Source organism: Falco rusticolus, chromosome 4 (assembly GCF_015220075.1).
Source record: "Falco rusticolus isolate bFalRus1 chromosome 4, bFalRus1.pri, whole genome shotgun sequence".
NCBI classification, from domain to species: domain Eukaryota; kingdom Metazoa; phylum Chordata; class Aves; order Falconiformes; family Falconidae; genus Falco; species Falco rusticolus.
Genome location: NC_051190.1, coordinates 14,004,364 through 14,022,666, shown reverse-complemented (window position 1 = coordinate 14,022,666; position 18,303 = coordinate 14,004,364). Strand labels below are relative to the sequence as shown.

At 35.6% G+C, this 18,303-nt stretch overlaps 1 protein-coding gene across 2 annotated transcripts in view; it reads left to right on the top strand.

Annotated features, from left to right (window-relative positions):
• Nucleotides 1-17,627, top strand: part of CFAP20DC (CFAP20 domain containing) — an 84,229-nt gene extending 66,602 nt beyond the window's left edge. For both annotated transcript variants that reach the window (XM_037387139.1, XM_037387138.1), the window contains exons 16-17: nt 13,277-13,368; nt 17,164-17,627. In XM_037387139.1, the coding sequence (XP_037243036.1) occupies nt 13,277-13,368; nt 17,164-17,276 (205 nt within the window). In that variant the 3' untranslated portion in view covers nt 17,277-17,627. The remainder of the gene's footprint in view (nt 1-13,276; nt 13,369-17,163) is intronic.
• Nucleotides 17,628-18,303: the final 676 nt, after the last annotated feature.

Below are 18,303 nucleotides of genomic sequence, written 5' to 3'. Positions count from 1 at the left end.
GTCAGTTTTTATTAAGTTATTTGTATGCATGTGCTAAAGCAATTTGGTACTCAGTATATTATATGTACTGAAAAACAGAATAAACACCATTATCCCTGAAAAATAAAGCATTTCATCATATCAAGCTAATATGATCAACAATGAAAACTTGTATTTCCATATAATAAAATTTAAAACAAAATAATATAAATTACAACTTAGTTCTAATGCTATTTTAATCCAGTACACATACTAGACTTAAATTTCTCTAGAAATCATTTTCGAGAAATGGAGGCAAAGTATTCGTAAAATACCTGACTTGCAAGTGCCTCATAAATACAGTAGCCCTTGTGAACTGCCAGAAAAGCATTATTGGGTTGTAAATACAGAAGATGAAAAAATTATGAGGTCAGTTTGCATCATGATATAAAAACTGGAGGTTATGTGACTTGAATACCATTATTCATATTATCGCCTGTCATTTATAATGGAAAGCCATGTAGTGTTTTTCACACTAGGTGTGTACCTAAATGAGGGGGAGATGAAATTAATGCTAATTCTATAACTTAGTTCCTAAACTGTTTTTAAAGCCGATTTTAACAAGTAACATACGAGCAACTGGAAAATGTCTAAATCTTTGTAAGCCTACCATAGCTGTATAGGGGAACACACAGAATATTTGAAAAATTGATACATCCTATGTAGATGACTGGGTACAAATACCGCAGCATGAAGACAGTAACGTGATGCACTTACTGAAACAACAAATAGTTTGTTGTAAAGACTGATAAAGAATTTGACAGGTCTCAAGTAACTTGAAAAAGTGTAGCAGTGGTATTTTCTGGGAAATGAAAAGAGAGCAATGTGGAAGCTATTGTCCAGTAAATGTAGCTTCTGTCCATAATAAGATAAAAGAACAAGCCAGCAAAGAAAGCACCTGTGAAGATAATGGAAATGCAGTCAATAAAAAGACCCAGCTAGACTCATTTTCCATTGGTTCCACTGGGTAAAGGTCATAAGTCTGCCGAGAATATTGGTACTGCAGTACAAATCACCTCCACATCACGCTGCTTTGCAAGGCGTAGAACCGGTTAATGAAAGGAGACAGGCTGACTGCAGAGGCTGCAGAGCCAGATGAGCAAGATGATGTTCAGTGTTTCAAGCCTTAGCTCTGCACTTCCCACTGACTGATGTGCTGTATGGTCCAAGCTGAACTTCAGAATTGCTCCTTTCTCTTCAAATATGAAGCTGTAACTGTCTATGTTACTTCTTCCTCCAGTGCAGGGACTGGAAATTGCTGTGTACCGTGCATCTACTTAGTAAGCATTTGTCCTCCAAAACATTTGAGTGCCACAAGGCTTGGCAGTTTCATTAAGGAAATGCTGAAAGAAAGTAAATATTCTAGAGGAATTTCAGCCATGCTGAACTGCAAAATGTAGGGCTGCTTTCTGAAAAAGATCACTTGAGCCTAATTTTATGAATAGATTTTCTGAACTTCTACAGATGCTCTTCAGAAAATTTCTGATAAAAGCTGATTTTTCTGTCTTTGAGAGAGGGGCTTTTTATAAGCCGAAACCTATTTTTATAAACATTGCCTCATTAGATCCTGTCTTGGCATCCTACTCAACTCTTCCCAGGCTACCAAATAAAATTTGTTCCTCTGAAGTTCAAACAGCTGTTCCCCAAAAACCACACTAAAGTGGGACACAGATATTTCAGCATTTCATTGGGTATCTTCTCACAAGAAGTGTGTTTTACTGAAGTAATTTTATACAAAATGTACACAGCCAAATTTTCAGTTAGGTTTTAGCCAGACATTTAATTTTACATGTTAAAAAAAAAAAAAAAAAAAAAAAAGTATTCCCATAGCGAATTGTGGGCACAAAGATTTAATGAAAGTAAACATCTGCCTGATTTGGACTATAGCCAAGAATATAAGATCTACACATAAAACAGAGACATCATTTTATGAGAAAGTCTATTGATCAGTGGTCTCAAACTAAAGAATGAGTGATCAAGCTGTTTTTCATTCACAAATGAAAATAGTGGTTAAACTGAGGTTTAATTTGTTGTCCCTGTTAGTCGCTGGCAGGTTTGGTATGTTAACAGCTCTAAAATCAGCAGCCTTCCCAAACTATATATGTGGTGCTGACAGCTTTCCAAAGGTGCTTGGAACCTACAGAAGTTAATTGGTATATCAGTCAATGAAAATGACCTTTTGAAGTATTGTCAGTGCCTCTGCTGTGGGCTTGGTCAGGGTTACCGGCACAGAATTACCAGGAATAACCAGAGTTTTACTCCCTTGTTAGCTCCACCTCTGTCTCCTCTGTGCTGCTAGAAGCTGGTGCTTGCCCGGCTGGTATGTGAAAGTGCATGTGCATCAGTATATAGTGTACTCTACCATTCAGCCCTATGTGTTGGAATTCACCCTGCCTGATGGATGGTTATGACCCAGCATGGGGACAGGAGGGGAGTCTTAAGCCTCCTTGGCTGATACTGAGAGTCCATCTGTAGCTGATGTAGGTTATCAGCCCCAAAATTCCAGCAAGAACATAAAGAAGCAATGAGATGTCATTTTATCAGGCTCCCATCTGCCCTTTCCAGTGTCTTGTTCTTCTCCATGATCCTCTGACCTGCATCCATGGAGATATCTCCATAGGTTTTGCTATGAAAAGTGAGTGTTACAGTTCCTCTGATGTGTTAGGGTTAAGGACCATCCTCGAGCCAGTCCAGTAGCTGACTTGTAAAACAAGCTAGATTTTTCTGCTCTGCGTGTGCAAGTCTGTAGCTTCTTCAGTGTGATTTTTTGTGTTTAAATTAGATTCCATTAGTGGGTTTGCTGTGAATAAAAAAGAAACCTTTTAGGACTAAGGAGCATACAAGGTCCCTAAAATTTTAAGGAAAACCAGTATTAAATATTTACTAGAATTGCTAAATGGAAATATGATGCATTTCAGGCCAGCATTTTGTCTAGATTTGTATTTATCTATAAAAAGTGTCACCACTGTAGTGTGGTTTAAGTCCTTTGTAGCTTTGCCGCTTGTGGATGTAATACAAAGTTCCTTGTATCTGTAATTGGCTGATAAGGGCCCGCAGTCTTTGACAAATGGTTAATAGTCGCTGACCTCACTTCACGTGGGCTTGGTACAGGCTGACTAAAGCAAGCTGTCCTGTCATTGTACCTACATGTGTTACATTAGACTGATCAGGTGTTATCATTCTTTCCTCTACAATCAAAAAAAGCCCACCAAACCCACAAAAAGGAGAAAAAAAAAAAAAAGAAACCACAACCTAAAAGAAGCTAGTAACATTTTCTTCCGTTTTATGGTAAAGATATCTCTCCAGTTATGGGAAATATTATAGATTTGAGATTTATCATCACACATTGATGTGGAGATTAACATGTTTGAGGAAGACAATAACTATAACTTTTTGGAAACATTATAGGTTTTACCTTAAGAAAAAAAAAGCAGAACCCATATTCTTAATTACTACTTTATCGAACAATGTGATTTTCTTATTTTTCTAATGATATGCATGCACAGTAGTTTTGATGATGAATCATGAAATGGATGAACATGTTCCTTTAGCTAAATGCATTTTTAACTTATTTGCAAACTTGATTATCAGTAAAAATCTGGTATATTAGCTAAATATTATGAACACATGTTCCTATGAGTAACTCTGAGCCACTCTATTGATTTTAGGAAGTAAATTATTTTTTTCGTTTTCTTTAAAAGTTTCTGCTGGAGAAGTATTTTTTTAGAGCCTATTGTTGCCATAACTGCCATTATCATGGCACCTGAAATTTCAATAATATGTCAGTGATCCCAGCACAGAAATACATCCACTGCAAACTCACAAGTATTAGAAGCATGTTCAGCTTTGAAAACTTAAGTGTTCTAATAGCTGATGCATGTGTTATTATACCATTGAGAAATGTACAGTAAAAGAATTGTAGCTATTTATATAACATACATTTGCACGACACCAGAACTTCTCCAACATGCATGCTGTGAAAGTCAGACACAAAAGGTCTTTGTGTCCTGTATCTCCAAGCAAACGCTTAAACAGCAGAAGCTTAAACTTAAAGAAGCACATTTAAAGATTGAGTTTTGCAAACAAAGAAGCATATTTATTTTTATGATTCATTACAAGATCAAAGCCATAGAACTCCATTACTTCTGCAAAACAGACAATATTACATTATGAAGTATTATAAAATTACACAACAGTTGTCAAAATAAGTGAACAAGAACAATGTATCACAAAATGTACTTTGGTTTTTTATTGTACTTGTTCAGTAACTTTATTCATCCACCAAATAGAGTAATTTGCAATAGATCTCCTAGTCGTTAATCTGAATTAGCAAAGTTCTGCTGCATTTGTCGGGCTATAATATGCATGAAAAAGAACATGACAAAAGGAGAAAATGGCACAGGAAACATCTAATTGAAAAGGTTAATTTTTTTAATCATGATGTTAAAAAGCTTAGCTGCAGGAAGGTTGTTGAGAACCAAGTGGCTAACAAGTAAGAGCTTGTTAAAATAATCCAAAAATGGCTTTCCCTTGCATGGGAATCTGAGAACATGAAAACCTAGCAGCATATACACTAAGAGGTTGAATATAAAACATGGTAAATGCTTTCAAACATGCAGTTGCGTCTATGTTAATATAAGGAAGTTTGTATCTTTCTTGTAGCCTCAGGACTTTGAATAATTTTTATTGGTTTCACCCTTTTTCTGAATATTCCTGGGCCATTCAAACAGTTGTCTTGGCTGTGCTTGTGTGTAGGAATGGAGAACAGGCAGTAAGATATTTTACACGCCTCAAAGGTCTTGCAAATCAAAAGGAAGAGGTAGGTGTTACCTGGTAACAAGTCCAGGATTACCTCTTCACAGTCTTGCGATGTCTCCTTCAGTATGCAGCTGAGTACACCTTCACCAGCATGTCTTCTTCTTGGGGATCTCCCCTGTTTGCAGATGACAAGACACTTTGGTCCAGCCATAAGCTGGTATCTGAGTCCAGCTTCTGATGACTCAGAGCCTTTCAGGGTAGTTCACAGGGCAGGCAAGCTTCTGAGTACGTTTGTACCAGTTGTATTGTTCCCTTTTCTGGAGAGAAAAAGCTTACTACCAGTAACCCACCCCCCATCATGGAAATATGTATTTATTCCTCCATCCTCCTCCTGAACTGGAAGCTGATTTAATTACAGACAAATCGGGCTCCTTGGCTGACATCCCATATGCATATAACATTTTCTTATAGAGCCAAACTGTCTGAGTTTCCAAGGGCACAACTGCCCACGCCTCCCTTCCCTGCTATTCCAATATCATTTGTGCAAGAACCTTGGTTTTATTCCTTTATGTTAATTTACGTTTGATGTTGACAAAGCTTGATGTTTTTAAAGAATTGAACTGAGGTAGCATACTTCTCACTTTGTGGTGACAATTAAGTTTCCAGCTCCATGCTGTACCATTCATTCCATTAATAGATTAAAAGGTCAGAGTTTTCATGCATACATTTGGGTTTTTACTTTTCTGAAAAAGAAAGTAGTTCGCACAGACAAGGAACATTCAGCAGCAGCACCTTTAACAAGTCTGATAATATTAAAGTTAGTGCTGTGTTGAGTCATATCTCTCCATTGATTTTTAAAAACCCTCTGGCTCCATGTCATCCATTAAGAGTTAAATGGGATCCAGTCTATGCCCAGGATGCAGAGAACAGTGAGATGCTTTTGGTTACTGACTGTGGAGAAAAAGTATGACTTCAATTGCAACAAGACTTATTAGGTACTAGGTACTAGATTCCAGTGCTACCTGAACCAATGGAATATTAAAATATATATTTTTTTAATGTTTTATTTAATTATTTAAAATATGTAAAAAAGGAAGCACACCCTACATAATGGCCACTTCATTAAATGTGGAAATCCATTTGATTCACTGATCAGTGAGTATCTGCTGTAGTTATTAGAATTTACTTGCTTAAGATTAGATTAAGATGAAAGAATTTTAACACACCTTTGCAAATTCATTACTTTCAATTTATACAGCTGATTTTCTGATAAACGAATCAAAACTAGCAAAGAAGAAAGGGCTAGTATTTGACTTAAATTAGGTGATGAAACACTGTTTTTTTCTACTACTGTCATTTATATTGCTAGTGAATATTGAAACTATAATCTAGCCACCAAGCTAACATAGTGATGAACTATGGGTTTAGTCTTTAAGTAAATTCCAATGTTACTGTCATTGAACAGAAGCTATAATAGAAGTTTCATGTATTTAATTACAAAGCATTGACCAAATAGCACAATATATTAATTAGTAGAGCTGTTAAATCTCCAAATTCAGGTCATTCGTGGTTTTAGACTGATGTAGATGACTGTATGTTTTTAATAACCTGAAAAAAAATATCATTTCAACTATGATAATGAAAGAAAAACAAGGTGCCATTAACAAGTCAAACTTTCAGCTAATACCAGTCAGCGTGATTATACTGTACACACTTGTCACAGCACCTTACACTATGAAATATCTTGTTTAATAAGTAGAATTCACATCTCCTTTGTTATCCTTGAATCTAATCTAGCACCCGTAAACCAGTTCATTTGCAGATTTAAGACTTTTAAGAGCAGTTTCAAGTCTTCCATGCACAGTTGCACATGTACTTTTTATGATCTGATCTCTTTTTTAGTTACTAATTCATTGAAAATTAAAGAATTTAGTTTTTAAGGAGGTCTCGCTGCCTCCGTTAGAAGTGTGGTATTTGGCAGGCTGGACTTGCTGAAGTGGTTTGGAGGAAGGAAAAAGGCATTCTCTAAATATGCTTGTGATTTTGTAAATCTTAGTGCTAGCAAAAAAAGAAAGTTCCAGTAAGGCATACAGTAAATGAAGATATTATGTATTAGGGTTGGAATGAATCTGTCACTTTGACGGATTGTGAGGCAAAGAACAGATTAACAGATTACTCATAGTCAGAATGCAGCTCACTGTGAAAAATGTGCAGGAAATGATAAGTGTTGGTTTGTGCTGATTTAATGATATTTTGAAACTACAATAACACTCCAGCAGAATAATACAATGTAGCTCATGCCTTGCATTTTTTAATCACCAATGTATTGCCAGATTGGCCTTAAATACTTCTTTAAATAGAGCTTTCGATTTCTGCAAAGTCATATGGGAATGTATATTTTTGTTATTTTTCAAGATTTGTGTTAAAATGTGCATTCAAAAATCCTTGATTTGTATGTATAAATATACTCTATATTCTTTTGGTAGTATATCTTCTTCTGTATACTCACTCAGTTTTCCATTTTAAAGATACTGTTTTTCCCACCTGGAGCTGAGTAGCACTGAACAGTTATTGATGTATAAATCAACACTGAATGTTTCTTGGTTTATGGCATATTTATGTAAAAACTTTAAGAATGTTCAAGAATTGAAGTTGTTTAAACCATTATAGATGCAATAATGGACAATTCAAGACTCATATGACTTCACTGTTGTTACAGACGTATGTCTGTAGGACCTGAAATTTTATTTCAACATTTTTTCAGATAATATGATTGCATTTTGTACATAACACAAACAGATATTATTAATAGCCTACATAAGTCCTTGCTTCACTACTGAAACTATTATTGAAGGGTTTATTTCTATGTAAATAGTTCTATAAAAAAAAACAAACTCCCATTATACATACTTCATTAATATATTACAAAGCAGAGCCCGAATAGGTGTGTCTAAGTAATCTGATTTAAATTAAGTTACATGTATGAATGAAGTTCAGCAGATACGTAAATAATTGAAAATTTAGATCTGCTAATCTAGAGGAGCCTAACAAGTAATGCATGCTCCAAAAAAGATGTAGCAGGGAATAGGTGAGGGCTTTTACAAAGCTAGGTTACTTTTTATTGATTTATCCAAGAACTGAGTTAGTGTCTAATAACCTTTCTTAAATAGATATAATTAAAAATCCAAACAAGTGAGAAAAATAGGTCTTCGTCTTAGCTGAACTGAATATTTAAGCTATACTGAACCATACTTTTGATATGAGCTGGCACTTTGCATTCAGTGGATCATAGTAAGGTATTACATACTCACTTTGATGATTAGGGAATTTGCTTTATGTGGTACTAAATATTACTAATACAACGGAAGTATGTGCTGAGATTTTAGCTGATAATTGCACAAGATGTCAAGAATTGGTCTTTTTTTCCTCTAAAATATTTTCATACTCTTGATTCATACATTGGCATTCTCTGGCCCTCCACGGAGTTAGTCAAATTATCCATTGTAAAAGATAATTCAGCAAATGTGCTCCTCTTATTAACCCTCAGGCACAAGCCAGTTCTTCTCTCACATTCGTAAGATTTACTAAGTAGTTTATGCAGTTAAATGCCATCTTTTGTGTTCCTTATTGATTGTAGACTTCAGATGCGTAATAGTCTGTCAATGTGATGTGTTCTTAATGCAAAAACAAATGTTTTTTAATTCCCTGATTTGATATAATGTAGCCTTTCCCTTGCATTTTTAAAGTATACTACCAGACTGGCTGAATAGTTTGAATATTCCTTTTAATTCCTGTATAGAGTGTTGGACAAAACCATACTAAAACTTTGAAGCATGTTAATTTTGTTAATAATGTGGATTAAATGATCCAATTGATTTCAGTAATACAGATTAAATCTCATCCAAAAGAAATGTAATAAAGCATGCTATCTCAATTCACAGCAATGTTAAAAATCTTTATACTAAGTGATTTGCCATTTTCTCAGTCCAGCTAGTAGGATAGACTAAAAGGCAAAAATATCTGTAAAAAATCAAAGTATCAAAGGTGTTCATTAAGATTTAAAATAAAACCCTCTGATTCTTCGGATTTCTGTTGATAGTAATAATTTTGATACATTGTCATTGGTAAGTGCTACTTAATGAAGCATCGCTAATATTCTTAACAGATTTTACTGATGGATCTTTTTGCCATCTTCTGCAAAACTTAACATACTGTCAAAAAACAGAAAACAATGTTCACAAGTCCAAAAGATTCTTTTGCTTGCCATCACAGTTCAACTATCATGTGATATTTTAATATATGACAATTATTTTCCAGAAGATTTTTTTTTAAGAAAAGACCATAAGGTAACAAGTTTATGTAACATTTTTAATTATATTATGGTATGGAGAATAGCTTTCAGAATAATGAAGAGTTTCAGTGTGAGCATTAAAGGTGCATGATACTTTGAATGTGTGTGGAAGCTATTCTGAGCCTTAATACAATGCGATTCGCAATGTCAAAAAACAGTACTTAGCATTCCACATTGTTATCAGGAAAGCTCTGGGTAGTTTATTGCATGTTGATTATATTGATTACAGCTGGAGGCATTGATAGCATAAATAGAGTGCCTTTAATTAGTCAGAATGTGTGATTAGCTTTTCTGTTTTAAGGAGATAAAGTAGCATCTTCAAGAAGTTCTCCAAAAAAATATTCTTTATTCAATCAGAATAAAACCACGATAAATGGGAACATAGTCCACAGTCTGCATTTCTCAGAATATTCCTGGGTTTCTCCATGCTGAGCTCCACTTTTAGGCAAGGTCTACCTACAGATTTTTCAGGATTTTTGATTTGTTTTGTTTTGTTTAAAATTAGCTCACACACTGTCTCACACACATACACGCTTTAGTTGCTTCCTAAAAGCAACTGCAGATTTCATTGTGGAAAAGTCTGTCTTGACTGCGAGGCTACAGCATCTATCAGAATTACCACTGTAAACCCACTTTTCAGAAGTTTATCAATCAACTGCTGGTATTTACTCTCTACTGCCGTTTGGCCAAGAAGATTTCAGCACACAAGAGATTCTTTAACAATTTTTTTTCAAGATTTTACAAAAAGTTAATCTAGACATTGCTAACCTGTGGAAGTAATAAACCAGGTTTTCGTATATTGTGTAAAATGTTTCAACCTTCAAAGTAATATTAAGTCAACAATGAATCCCTGATACTGTAGTGTATTGATTACTGAGTAATAAGAACTATTACTTTAACAGCAATACTGGTTTAATGACACATGATTACCTTGCTCCCGTAGTGTTCTTTAAAGGAATTGTCTCTTTTCCACCGGAGGTAATTGCCTTATTATCTTTCTTTCCTTCTACTAACATCCTCTCTGCTTTCCAGGTGCCAACTGTTTTCTTTAGAAATTCTCTGATATATATTTTGTATGAAAAACACGTATCTTTAAACTCTTCTGTTTTGTGCCAGACCTGTAGAACTGCATATACTCTGAAGCTTCTTGACTTTTCTAACTATATTTGTTGGTCTGACTGAGATAATTCTCTTTAGAAGCAAGCACTGTCTTTCCTCTGTCCTTGCACCACTTTTTGCTTCAGCAATCAGCACTATTCTAGTTGTCTGGATCTCAAACATCACTGTCTTTTAAAAAAGTAGCAGTGAATTTGCAAGAAAGGGTAGCTTGGGAAACAGAGAGGTAGATTAGCTCTAATAGTTCTTCCTTACCTTCTCTAAAATTGCCGCAGTTTCTCCAAGAGATTGCCTTTGCTGAAGTTGTGTTTCAGTGCAATTGTAGAGAATCAGGTACGTGATAATGCTTCGTGTTCCCAGACCGCATTCTGTGAGCAATGGTCAGATTCTCACATTAGGCTTATGTGGGCTGATTCTGAGGCAGCACAAACCACACACGCAAGTGGCAGAAATGGAGAATATATTCTACCATGCCACTGGATAGCACAGCATGCATTTAACTGTTATTCCTAAAAACGTTTGAAGCTTCGGTGTAAATAAATGGTCTTTGGCTGTATCCAGGGAATGCGAGTATGGTGAGCAATGACAGAGAGCACTAACAATGAGATGTCTAGGCAAGCATATTGCTGGGTGGATTAGTTGTACCAGTTCTCACTGGAACTGAGCTGAGCAGCAGAAGAGGAGAAGGATTGGTTGTGAAGTTTGCCATATGTGTGAAAATAATGATGGTGTAAAAAAATTTTGAAGTATATTTTTACATATTGAAATAATGGAAAATTCAGCATCTCTTCCTTTAAATCTGCTATACCACTTGCTGGATTTCTACACCAGCAGTTCTGTTTCCTGAGGCAGAAAATTAGTTTTTTCCATTTTGACTGCAAACAGATAGGTGGTTGTCCCCTGATTCACCCCAGATCATGCGTACATGCCAACAGGAGATGATGTGGAATCAATAACAAGTCCAGAAGTATCAGAAAAACTAACCAAAAAAAAAAAATCAGATGGCCTGTTTTAGCAATCCTAACACATGACTGAGTGTTGCCAGATTTCTCTGTCAGAAGCAAATCGTACATAAAATCATCAAGGCTTTTCAGAAGGTAGAAGTCCATTACTGTTTACTGGGTGTTGGACAATTGAGTTGAGACAATTACAGTCTGGCAATGTAATCTGTCAAGCTTGGGAAAAAAAATCATCCCTTCCGGACAAAGCCATGGATGTTGAAGTTACCTCTACAGCTCAGGCTAATCTCCCTGGCCTCTAGCACAGGTTTGCATGTGTGATGTTTTTGTGAGATGTTGGAACAGGCATGGCCAGGCATAAGTTGAATCAACCCCAAACCAAGTGTAATTTACCTTGTAGAGCTGCACTGTTCCCATGAGCATGAAGCAAACATAAGGGAGTTTGAAGACCCTTTTCCCCTTCCATACCTCTTGCCTTGCAGTGAAATACGTTGGTCAAAAAGGATGGATCTGGTTCTGTCAAAATTAGATGATTTACTGGCCTCCCTCGAATTCTGTGTTCAAGTGTTAACTTCCAATTATTTGGTCTAGTTAATGGTTATGTGGAAGCTTTAACGTGTTACAGCTGTTACTGTTGGAGAGATGGGAACTTACGGAAACACTAGATGCAGACAGTGGGCAGGGATTAGTTTCATGTATTAAAAGAACTACAAGACGTGATCACCTGCACAAGGGATGTCTTGACTTTGTGACTTAGATGTGTCCTTCCAGGGCTATCTTTCTCTGATTGATAGTATAATATGAGTAACTTTTTCAGCGGAAAAATCTGCAGTTCAGTTTGCGATAGAAAGCAGTAACAATGACAATAAAAACAACTGTTCTGTTTCCCTTTCCTTGAGCTATAACAATCAAAGACAGTGTGTCGTAAAGTGGGGTTTGTGAAATGAACATTGAACTTTGCATGAATGTATGATAACGTGAAAATGATTTTTAAAAGCTATCACAAAGTAGTGTTCAGGAGAGATATAAATTGCCTCTTAAATTGAATAGGTGAAGAAGGTCTGTACTCCTTCCTCTATGATAAAGATCCCATCCAATATTTTTTTTACAGAAGCAAAATAGGTATGTGGCAGCCGTGTTAAGGTGTCTTGCAGTAGCTAAAATCATGTTACACTGAATAACTTTTTTTGTATTTATAATATATGTTTATAATGTATTTACCCAACAAAGCTTTTTTCCTGTATCAACGATACTATCAACAATAACAGCCTGACTCATCCAATCTTTCCTTCTTAACAACACTAGAAAACAGTTAGTATAATTATTCTTAGCTCTGATCACTAATTGCATCCCTTTATTGAAAATTTTTAAATTATTTAAATTTAAATTAAAAAAATGAGCTGTCCCACAGTTCATGACCATGAGTTGGTATCACACTGTTAATGCACCCACTTCATGTGCTCAGCACCATTTAGAGTGCTCAGCTCTAACTCACCAACCATCCACACTGTGGGTGACGGACCACTTGCTAAATCACCCTGTTACGGGGAACTCCAAGCAGTGCCAAGCTGGTGGTAACTGAATACATCTCTTGTATATAATCTTAAGCCTTTTTCCTTAGAAGAGGGTCAGGATTTTTAATCAAATTGACCCCCACAGTCTCGCATCAAACACAGCTTGTTCATCCCAAGTCTTTACTCCTCCGAAAAAGATACTCATGAGTCCTGTAGGCTTTCAGCGTGTAGCTCTGTGGGTTATGGGTCACACCTCATGTATGCCTTTTGCTGAGAGAGCAATACCAGCTAAAATCTGCAAAGCAAACCTGTCTTAAAACACAGATTTCAGTGTGAACAGAGCAAGTGAAAAGGCTAAGGAAGGAGGAAGCCTTAACATTTAAGAACTGTATTCACTACTAGGTTTATTTTTATAATAATAAAATCTAGCTTGATTTTGTTTCATCATGCTTGACAACCTGCAATTTCCTTTGAATTTTTTTTTAATAATCAAAAGAATTAGAACGAATAGGAATGCAAACTGTGCTTTTATGAATGACATTTTGATTTGTGTTTTTCAGGGACTGGTTGAACGCGTTCAGTCCCCCCATCATTCCTGGAAGCCAACAACTGGAAGAGCACACTAAATCTTCAACAAATCAGAGTATTCCAGGTAGGAATTCATGAAGACAATGAAAAGGATCTGGGTAGAAAGACATTTCAAAATGCTGTTTCTGTACTGCTGGTGCTGCCTTTTTGTAGTTTTCTATACTGCTACATTTTGGTTCCAAGTTCTCTTACTTATTATTCTCAGCTCAAGCTAGCAGAGTTTTCCATGCAGTATTATTTGCCTCTGATCAAAGAATAACTTAGTTGCAGTTTCCTAATATTCTGGCTCGATAGAGGTTAACTCAAAAAAAATGCATCTTATTTGTTTAAAATAAGGAATTTATGCTAGTGGGGATTGAAAACCTACGAAAGAAAGAACACAAAGACTGAACATTCGGAAGCATAATTGCACTTACGTAAGTGATACTTCTCTTATGAAGAAAAATTTCAGATTCAGCCTTAAATGAAATCTCAGCATGATTTCCTGAGTAAAGACTGTTGTCACCAACCACCTAAAGTGTTACAGGTTTTTGTTTATTAATAGGGTTTGCTTAAAGAATGGCAAAGAACTTAGCTGAAACTGGAAAGTCAACAACGATAGAATGAAACAAATACCTATTTTTCTTCAAATGCTCTTTTTTCTTATCAGTTGTCTTAGGAAACAGGGTAGATATCTAAATTTTTCCTCTAGTCTGGGGAATTCTGTGTGAACTCTCATAAATCTGACGTGTATTTTGACTGCCCGAGGGATTAAGATGTCTCAGTGATTTTCTGTCTAAAATAAATTATGCCACTCAAATTGGGAACGTTTTCATACATGTATATTTGTAATCATTTCTGACAGCAAAATAGAATTTTGCTGTCAGGAATGGACCTTGCTTTGAAGAATCAAATAATATGTTTTCTTAAGAGTCCTAAGTAAGCCAAAGAGAGCTGGACAGTAATCCTTGAGTTAAAGTCATGTTGGATATAAATCTATGATAGATCCCTGAGAATTTTTCTATGTTAGTGTTATGAAATCCAAGGCTTGCTTCAGTTAAGATAGAACTTCTGTAAAATTTAAAAATTGTATTATTATCTTTTAAAAATTTGATGGATTTCTTGTGTTATTCACACTAGGATTTCCAAACTGTTTTGTGAGTTGTTTCTAAGCTCATTTTCCTTTATGCTGAAATATTTTACATCATGTGTTCATGATTGCATGTTTGGAGAACAGAAAATCTCTATATACCATAGCTTGGGGGTTTTTTCCTTTTTATTTTTGTGCCTTTATTCGCTCAGATTAAATTATGATTCATGTACAGGTATGATACTTGTAATTTTGATAACTCCACACAGAAACTTTTCTACAAGCCATTTTCTAATATTAAAACCTAGAATACAGTGGAAATATATTTATTTGAAAAGGAAAACTATTTTGGTTTTCCAGACCATGGTGACTATGTATAAACAGTTAACAAAATCCAAGTACAGTTACTTGTATATTTATTTCATTGTTTAGAAAAAGCTGCTACATGCCTCCTCCATTCGTTGTTATCCGGATTCAGACATCTTGTGCAAAAGCCTTTCTCCATGAAAGCAATAGCTCCCCTGAGTTCAGTGGGGCAGTATCTCATTTAATCTGACAGATATTCAGAGGTACTAACTACCTTCAGTCTTCTTGCAGCTCAGAACTAAAAAATACTCGTCCCTCTATAACGTTCATCACAGACTTCAGTTTGCATTTAATATCAAGTTACTTTCTAGCCTGAAATACTGTTTAATTTTATAGTGATTTAAGAACAAAAGCTTTGATTTTGCTTTCACCATGCTATTCAAATTAAACTGCCAAGAGTTTTATTCATGCAATCCTGAGCAGCTCCAACCCCAAAAGTGTGGATGGTGGCAGCATAAACACCTATGGAAATTTTCTTTGAAAGTGACTTGTTTATCAGCTAATTTGGCCATGGACACGTCATTCTTACATGTGGTCAGGTTGTACACAAACACCATTTGAAAGTAGAAGGATGCCTTCTAACACAACCATTACATGTTAGTTGAGTCTTGTAGAAGAGCGTCACTTACGGTAATGAGTACGTCTTTTTAAGAAGTAGAACAGAGGTGAGGTTTTCATATGTTTTTTTTTTAATCTGGTCAAACCTGGATACTCCATACGGCCATTGCAAACATGTTGCAACATCTAGAAATGCCTTAAAATGCATTTGGGGATATTGTGAGATGCTAAACGAAAGAAGCCTGACTTTAAAAACAAGATATATCTAGAAAACCATATATATCTCTTCTTGTTCACATAAAAACACATGCAGAGAATTGTTGCTATAAAGGTATACATTCAGCTAGTCCTGGATGCAATTGTATTCTGATTTGGTGTGAATTCAAGGCATACAGGGAAAGAAGTATACCCCTGATGAGTCTGAAGAATTTCTTACTCCTAAATCAAGCCAGGGAGTATAATGAGAGGCCAGTTCCAAGGTAAAGAGGGAAGGAGGTTAAGCTTAGGAAAGAAAAGAAAATAATTTTGAAGAGAAACATAAGCAGGGAAAAGCAAAATAATAAAAGGAAGAATTTGGTGGAAATAACAGCATGGTTTCAGGTGAAAATGTAAGGCTGTGGGAGGGAATGGGGCATGAATACCATTTATTTGTGTACTATGATCTGAAGTGTAGAAAAAGACATTCAGTTCTATGCCTTCTTTCTGCACTGCATAATTTTTCCCAAGAGCTATCCAAACAAAATATCTCAGTTAACCTCATTTAGCTTACCAGGCCTGACGAAGTACCCACAACAGGGAGGGCAACAATTTAGCTTTACATTTTTTACCTTTGGTTACAGTAAAAGACAGTTTCTTTCTGATGGCATTTGTTAAGGTCACTGAGGAAACAAAAATGAAATCTCCTCCGAAACAATAAAGTGCACACTTCTTTTGTATGCATTAAATGCACCAACCTACTTTCTGGTCTCTAGATAATGTAACCTATATATCGTTGTGTGATCCTGGCTGTAAATAGATTCTGAGCATTGTGAAACTGCTGCTGTTAGCATAACAGGCCATTACTTATTATGAAGTGTTAGGGCATACAAAGCATTCCGTTTGTATTAGCAGTCTGAGAACGAGATGAACATTTATGATGAAATTCGAGATACAGATTGCGTTCAGCTGTGAATTATTTCCTATCAAAAAGCTATGGGTCATATAACTTAGATTTAGTTTATATGAAAGACAGACAGGTTTAGAAAAGGAGCTACAATATATAAAGTGTCTGTAATAAAAGTCTGTATGGCTTTATCAGTGTATTTTAGGCTAAGGATTCATTTCTGTTACCTGAAAACAGTCTTGCATTTTAAATAACTCTAGATAACCTAGATTTAAATTTTTTATTGTCTGAAAGAATCTTATTTCCCTTCTGATAACAAAAGCTCTTTCGTACATGTTTACCTATACTGAACATTTAGGTGGCATACTGGATACCAGACATTCAAATTCCTACATTTTTACAGGCCTGAAGTACACACCAACAGTCTTTGTTCATGCTAAAACATTATTGTTTAGGAAGTTCATTGAGAAAAATATCACTTAGGAATACTTTGATCCTCTATCAGTAAAGGTACTGCCGGTGAACTGCTCCATTGGACTTTGTAAAGTCTGGTTGTTAAGCAAAATCTGACTGACATCATTTCACCTCATGTAAATACAAGTCTTCAGAAATATAAAAATGTGAATTGCTGTTATCTTGAAGGTAACAATTCAGAAATCGAAAGATTATACACTAAAGTCTGTCACATCTGACAGAAAGGTATTTCCATGTTGCTGGCTAAGTGAATAAAAGTGATTTATTCTTACTTTCCCCACTTGACACAGGTGAAGATGACCTCAATGCTGAAGAAGAGGAGGAAGTTTTGACTCTCCTGTATGATCCGTGTCTGAACTGTTACTTTGATCCAGATTCTGGGAAGTACTATGAATTGGCATAGTCAGATCATGAGAGGATGTTGGTTTGTATTCAGAGTAGGTTTGTCTTTTAACCCTTTGTAAAGTGACTGAGCTGTGTAATTTATCATGCAACTTAAAACTTGAATTAACCAATAGTTTTGCAAAAAAAATGACTATATTTTGTAAATAGTGTCTTATTTTTATGGGTTTTGTGTTAAGTTTTAATGCAGTGGAAAATCACATAAAAGTTCCTTGTGACATTTATTTGTTAGTGCAATTTATTTCCAATTTCAAAGGTTCTGTATGGAAACAAATGAAGTTAAATCAAGAAGGTTTGTTGTGTTTATCTGTAAATTATGGTTTTTCTCAAATAAAAAAATGTCATTACTTGCTTACTGTGTATTTTAATTGGATCTGAGCTATCTTATTCTTTGTACTGCAAGATATACAATGTGTTGTTCAAAGGCCTCCATTTCATAAGCTTACTCCCTCCCTTTAGTCATCAGAGAAAGCAGTATTTTCCTCATCTTCAAGAAATTCTCTAGTGCTGCATATTACAGTAACGTGACGATGTTCAAAACTGCAGGGTGGCACAGTACATGCACGGTGCACTTCAAGGTGTGTGCATGGGCAGTTTATAAATCTAGACCGTAACAGGATAAATATGGCAGGCTCCAGGACTGCCAGCTGCTGTCTGCTTTACTGATGTAATTTGACATAGGACTGAACAGCGGGAAGAGCTGCTGCTTCAACACTCAAACTGGAGCCTTATTTCAGGTAAGGCAAAAGGGGTGCGTGTGATTCACATGGGAAGCTGTCTTCTGAGTACAGGCCTTGCGTTTGTTTTTCCATTACACTTAGCAATAAAATAATGTAATTTATTTAACCCATCAGTATCGGGTTTCAGTGCAGTTTTCAGTGAAGGTCCTAAAGTTCTAACTTAGAGTTTTAAATTGCTTGCATCACTGTGCAATTTTTTTTTCCTATGGTACACAAAATATCCCTGTTGTCCATGGAGAAAGACTATAGAAATAAAGTAGACCATACATACCCTTTGAAAATGAAATC